This window comes from Antrostomus carolinensis, unplaced genomic scaffold, assembly GCF_000700745.2.
Source record: "Antrostomus carolinensis isolate BGI_N321 unplaced genomic scaffold, ASM70074v2 scaffold2832, whole genome shotgun sequence".
Classification (NCBI taxonomy): Eukaryota; Metazoa; Chordata; class Aves; order Caprimulgiformes; family Caprimulgidae; genus Antrostomus; species Antrostomus carolinensis.
Window position 1 is genome coordinate 108,335 of NW_010297411.1, and position 6,685 is coordinate 115,019.

The 6,685-nt window shown below is 35.8% G+C and overlaps 1 protein-coding gene across 1 annotated transcript in view; it reads right to left on the minus strand.

The window, feature by feature from the left end:
- Positions 1 to 6,685, minus strand: part of DPYD (dihydropyrimidine dehydrogenase) — a gene marked incomplete at its 3' end in the record, with an annotated part of 286,251 nt that overhangs the window by 88,905 nt on the left and 190,661 nt on the right. The window contains exon 13 of the mRNA XM_029083522.1: positions 591 to 755. Within this exon, the coding sequence (XP_028939355.1) occupies positions 591 to 755 (165 nt within the window). The remainder of the gene's footprint in view (positions 1 to 590; positions 756 to 6,685) is intronic.

Below are 6,685 nucleotides of genomic sequence, written 5' to 3' on the forward strand. Positions count from 1 at the left end.
ATTTATGCCAGCTATCTGGCATCATTGCTCCTAACTTCGATTATTACCTTCTAGAGAGATATTTAGAAAGCTCTAACAAAACTCTGTCATTGCAGTGAAGTTAACTTTAAGTCAGTATTGTTTTTCTTCTCCTAAAGCAGTCAATTGCTTATGAAAATATCAGAAATATCTTTCACATTTGGTGTAAAAATGAAAAGAATAGTTTCCTTTTATAATAAAATTATATTCACAATGAAAATTATTATTATAAGTAATATCTTTAAATATGATCTTAAATATAAAATTATTCTCAGTGGAACTGACAAGCATCAAATCTTTCCCTTGATATTACCAATTTGAATGTAAACATCAGCCTAACTGAAAAATTATGACCATTCTCTGTTTGTGCAAGTAATTTAACTGAATTTTCTGTCATAAAGATTATTTGGTTTAACTTCTCTCTTTTTTTTTTTTTTTTAATAACACACTTGTATGTCAGTAAAGCAACTGAAATTCTATTTAATAAATGTTAAATGGGTGAGTTTTCACAGATCCATAAATGGGAGATTCTAAACAAGTATATTGCATCTTTATGGCTGAGTCGTACTTACATGGTTTGGAAAGTCAGCCTTCAGTTCAGCAATACTTTTACACCAATATGCTGCTGTTTTCTCACTGATCAGTTCAATGTTCAGAAAGGAGCCCTGGCCTGGGCCATACGTAGGACCTGAAGTAATTCCACGCACAATCCTCGGAGAAACGTTGGTTACAATATCCTGCAAAACAGTAAAACCTTTCAGATTGACTTTCTAAAGTGAGGCATGTATCAATGACATCTATGACACAATATAAACTTAAACTTATCAGGTGTTTATAAAATGTACTGTTATTATGAGTAAAAACTACAATTATAGGTCAGTTCTCTACATTAGCAGATTTTTCTAATTAGATTCTTTACTTCGGAAGAAAAAAAAATGTTTGCCATGTGGGTGAAATCATATGATAACTATCAAGAAAATGGCATTATGGGGCACATAAAAACAGCCATACAAAATATAATTTAAACAATGCTTTTGTGTTTGGTAGAGGGCATACAAGACTTTACCTGTGTAGGCCTCAGTCATGTAATAGCATACATGTGAACTATCTTCCCCAAAGATGATCAAAGTCCATGTCCTACACTAACAGGTGAAGTGCAAAGAGGTGCTGCCTGCCAGCCTCTCCGATGAAAAGTCAGGGTCACAGGTCCAGTCACCAGCAAAAGTATATCAGTGTAACTTCACAAATTAAATTTTATGATTAAGAGAGATCAAGATAAAAAAATAAAACAAAAAATACTGAAAATTAAGATCAATATTGTAAAGCACAACATTTCTGAAGGTCAACATGAGGTTAGTAAACAATTTTGAAACGTGCAGTAAACACATAAAATGTTGGCTTGTTTAGTAGTCTTAAATAAGCTACAATGTCACTGTATCTACATTTACAAAGAACTGTAAAGTCTGACGTTATTTAAAACTAAAAAGAAACATAGATGGCAAAATGTTTCTTTTGCCAATTTCCAATTAAAAATAATTTTGAGTAAAGGTCATTTATTTACAAATGTATCAGAATTATTTGTTTAAGTACCCCTCCTCACCATCTTGTCATTTTTAGTGAGATAACATGAACCTCCATTAGTATATAGCAATTAAGGTCAATTTACATATTTTAATTAAGAATCATCCCATATAAAACAATTAGGGTAATAGGCATACTAACTGGATTTCATAACATTTGGACGTTTTTCCAACTAGATAGACAGGAAACCTTAATTAGCATTAATTAGCACTGATCTGCATATGTTTGATAAGGCATACCCTTGCCACAAAAGATTATTTATTCCTGAATCTGCCAAATGCTGCAGTTACAGAGGATAAAGGGACTTTTCTTCATATTGTATGTAAATTTGAGGTAATCTTCATTTGCTTATAAAGTTGAATTACTTATTATACAGTAAATATGCACTAATATTTTATACTGATACATAACTATATGTCAATTTACATATGTAGAAATCATACAAAGTAATCTCCGCAGTTTGTTTATTTTCAGGCTCGAGGAGTCTGGAACACGGACATCACAGTAATCTCTAATTTTCCTATTACAATATTTTCCCTTTATCGCAAAAGCTTCACCTTCCTCTCAACAGTTAAGTTATATTTTCAGAAAAAAATAATTCAGAACATTTTCTGAACTTACACAAACTAAAACCAATCAGCAAAATACATTCTCCTCACTCTCAAAACAAATTACAAAAATCACAGTTTATGCCCCATTTACATCAGTTTGTTCCACATTATCCTCTTGAGCATTTTACTCCTTTCAAATTGCCTCAGAGGAGCTTGTGCTTTGACTTAATCCAGAAATCTATTCATATATACAGGCCAGTACTATCACATCATCCAGCGTGATAAAATATGCAAAGTCACTGACCTAAACGCTGGCAGTATGACCTTACACCTGCGAGCACAGGGTACATGTGGTCATTTGCCGACAGATACAACTTTGACCATGCTGCAAGCTACCATGAGCTGCCTTTCCACATGCTCCAAACCAGTCAGACGCTGTGTAGCTACAGTGGTATGGCAGTAAGCCTGAGCTAACAGCCTGTCTGTTGGTGGGAATTATTATTATTGGGTTCAGTGCAAATTATTAAGACGCACATGGTATGAGTTTCTTTTTGTGGCTGGCTTGTGTATGGGTATATGCCAGGCAATGCTTGGAGCCACCTACGGTACTGTTTGTTATGTGCATGTTTTGTTGTTCTTCCAATCTCTCTCATTTTACTACAGGTAAGAACTAAGATATTACAACTTAGATTATACCTCTTGCAGGACACTCACAAAGCCTCAGCGTGCTTCCATGTGAAAACGTTCTGAAGTTTTTGTATCTGCTTTGGGTCTCCAGGCAATCTCCTCTTTTCTAAGAACAGAGACCCTGCTCCTGCTGCCAAATTCCCATGGCTACGACTCACTCTTTCCCAGAGCTCAGTAATAGCTGACATCTGAGTGACAATTTATCTCTCCAGGATCCCATGAAGTTGAATCAGGTAATGCACAGATTTTGCAAACAGTTTCAAAAGCAGCCACTCTTCACTTTAAGAGCCACATGAAACAGTAAACACATGTACATATCTCTGCCTGTGTTTCCTCACTCTTGAATTTTCCTTGAGATTTTGTGAGATTCCCTTTGGTGCTCAGGGACCTTCCCCTGCCAGCACACAGCTGCTCCTTCGAATGGTGGCTTCCGCTGCCTCCCTACTGCCTCTCTGTCACAGCACCCCTCTGCCTGTATTCATGCATCACTTTCCTGACCAAGGACTCCAAAGTCCTTTCCAGCTTTGAAATCCAAACCTTATCACCTGGCTGCTTTGTCTTGGTTCCTCCTGAGAGGGATACACTGATCTTATTTAAGATCCCATTCCTCATTTGCCTCTCCTAGCTCAGTGAGCTAGATGGAGAGAGTCTTTAATGACTGACACATTGGCACCTCTCCTGTCTCTTGTTAGCACATGACAGCCCCAGACACAAGGAGACTCACAGTTCATGGAAACAAAATGGAATTTATAACTTATGTGATGATTCAAGGAACCTATGTACATAGACAATAAAATCACACAAGCGAAAGAAACAAAAATTGTCTGAGATGAGTGTGAAATACCCACACAGAACTTGCCTTACCATCATCTTCCTCTTTAGTCTCCTGCGACAGCTACAAAAGTTTAACAGGGAGAGAGTCAGGCAAAGGATCTATTGGCTAGGCTTAGCCAACTTTATGTCCTTTAGTCTTAGGAGTGAATTTTACACGGTATCACAGATTCTTTCACTAAGATGGGCAATTCTGGTGACTTTTGCCTTTTTGTAGCAACTGTGTGCCCAAATGCTGGCACTTATAATTCCTTTTCTTTTCTGAAACTTCAGTTTTTCTTTTTATCCCAGCTATGCACACATCCTTTTCATTGCTAAATAAAAATTGTTGTGTGCATAAAAAGCTACAATAGAACTGGAGCAAGAAGCCTGACTGGAAGCACTTAAATGTTTGAACCTAAAAACTTTTTTGATTCTAAGAAAAGCTGATTGCTACAGAGAGATGACCTGACTGATGAGTTGGTCTGGACCCCACATGCAGTTGAAAGTAGAGATCCGCATAAAGGAATAGGAGAATGTCCCAAAACTCCAAAACGAATCAAGTATCTTACCATCCTCATGTGATGGAAGCAATAAACAGTCCTTGGGAAAAATAGCAAAAAGCTTTCATGTACTCTGAAGACCAAGGATAGAAGATTTTTAATAAAAGAGCAGCTAGGGGAGAACAAAGCTTGTATCTGACCATAGTAAAAGACAAAGCTATGAGGAAAACCAACTAAAAAAGAATCACTGACAAGGGTAAACAGAATAGTTCATAGAAAATTAATTTGTTTTGTGGGGAAATCTTGCAAATTAATGTAGACTTAGGGATTAGTGAAACTGTATTCAGTACTAGATTACAGCAAAACAGCTTCATTTGGGGGAGTTAATGCAAACGAAGAGAAACAGTGACAACAAACAGAATCAAGGGCCAACAGTTAATCATGAATATTTCAGTTACTGAATTTCTTCTTTTGCCTCAAAAGCTGACTCTTTTCCCCAGGAGACCACAGCAGAAACAATGGTATCAACCCCTCAAATATATCTAGTTCAGGACATCATCTAAGAAAGTGGTGTTATACAGATAAAAGCACCAATATCCTGCTGCTTTTAGGTTCCCCTTTTCTGCTTATGAACACTTCTGGTATTCTGTAACTTGAGACTGAGTTAATTTGCACTACAAATATATTTCTGTTCCTGTTGATTAATTACTTAACACACTAAAAAAAAAAAAGGCAACAGACTCAAGGCCTTGTTCAGGCCCCATTAACAATCTCTGAACTCTTCAATCAGATCATTGAATTCTAAACTACTAAGTCTAATGGGCTGTGAGGTTTGAGACAACATCTTAAAGCCCAAACACTCAAACACATTTTAGTCAGTTGAATTTAAATAAAGGTGTAAACCAATTCATCAGCTCAGGCCTTACTTTTCACTCTAGAAGTTGTTTTGCTTCACATTGTCCACATTTTCAGTTAATAATTGGCAGAGATTTTTGTAGTGTAAAAACACAACCATGCTGTTTAAGCTTAGAGAGAGAGACCTTTACGTCTGGGCAGCGGGGACATTTTGAATTTTAAGGGACCCAAAGGGTTGTCCAGCACAGTGTTAGATTATGTGATAAGCACATTCATTGTGTGTTTCTCCTAAACTAAGCAGCAGAGAAATAATTCGCATGGTGAATATTAACGTTGTCATTTGTAGGTGTGGAAGTTAATGACCCGTAGAAATGAATCAAGCCATTCACCTCTCTCTCAGAGTTACTGTTTCAGTGGAATCAAGAAGACAGCTCTTCATTAACTGGGTTCACATTTTTATTTCATAATCATGTCTCCGAGAAACTAAAAAAAACAAACTTTACACAACATTTTTCTGCAAACAAGTCAGTTGCAGGAATATATAAAAACAGTCTCCCAAAAGGTATACGAGAGCCTTACGACTATTCAATTAATGTATTTATATTACGCAAATATAATATAAATAACCAAAAGGATAAATCTGTATGATTTTTCATATCAAAGTTCTGATGTGTTTCTATTGATTTGCAGAGCTTGAAGCATTCTTTTTTGCCCATTTTTCCCTAAATATTGCAGCTAATTGTATTTTAATGAACACTTGAAATAATAAATTTGCTTAGGGGAACACATAGGCATTTATATTTGGGATATGGAAAGACAATTAATTAACTGTACCTTTAATTAATATATTAACCTTTGTACAAGTGTTTACTCCTGAAAGTACAGGTGTTCTGCAATGCAAATATCTGCATCACAATTAAGGTTTCAAATAAGATTTTTCAGATTTTAAAAATACATTTAACAACACTATATCAAGTGTTAACATGTGTTTTCTTCACTTTGAGAAGCTGCTATGAGACACAGAGAACTTGCCTTGCAGCACTGGCCCCCAAATTCTATTAAAGTCACTGCATACTTCAAATTAAGCTTTTCTCATCTTTAACTTATGAAAGCAGATAGGAATTAGTGACCTTAGTTTCTTTTCATTAATACGAGAAAAAGATTTAACACAATGAGCAGATTACTACTTTTTACAAAGTTAATTTATTTGACCTTTTGTTCTTCTAGGGAGGGAGAGCATTGTGCTTGCCAAGTGGAGTATGAATCTCTACGTTCCCGGGGTTACTACGTACTAAATGTCAATATGAACACCAAGGCAGTCACACTGCCCTCTTTGTGAAGAAGAGATATAAAGAAACATCTTATTAAGGTAATTTTAGTCAAGTATCTCAAAACAACATACCTAAAGTTATTAGACAGAAAACTGCAATGTAAAAAAAAGCCCAAATGCAAGTTTCTACTTTACTATATTCAATATGCCACCTTCTTTACTTGAACAACAAAGCACAGTTGCTGAAAAATGCTGGTATTTAAGCAAATTATGATGTACTTCTTTTCCCCAGATTTTCAAAGATGTATTGAAAAAGCTGCAATGATTTCAAAATCCAGCATGTGTGAAGTGGTTTTAGAGCCTATTTTCTAAATGCTTTAATGAAAACCCCTGCCATCAAGACTCAGTTT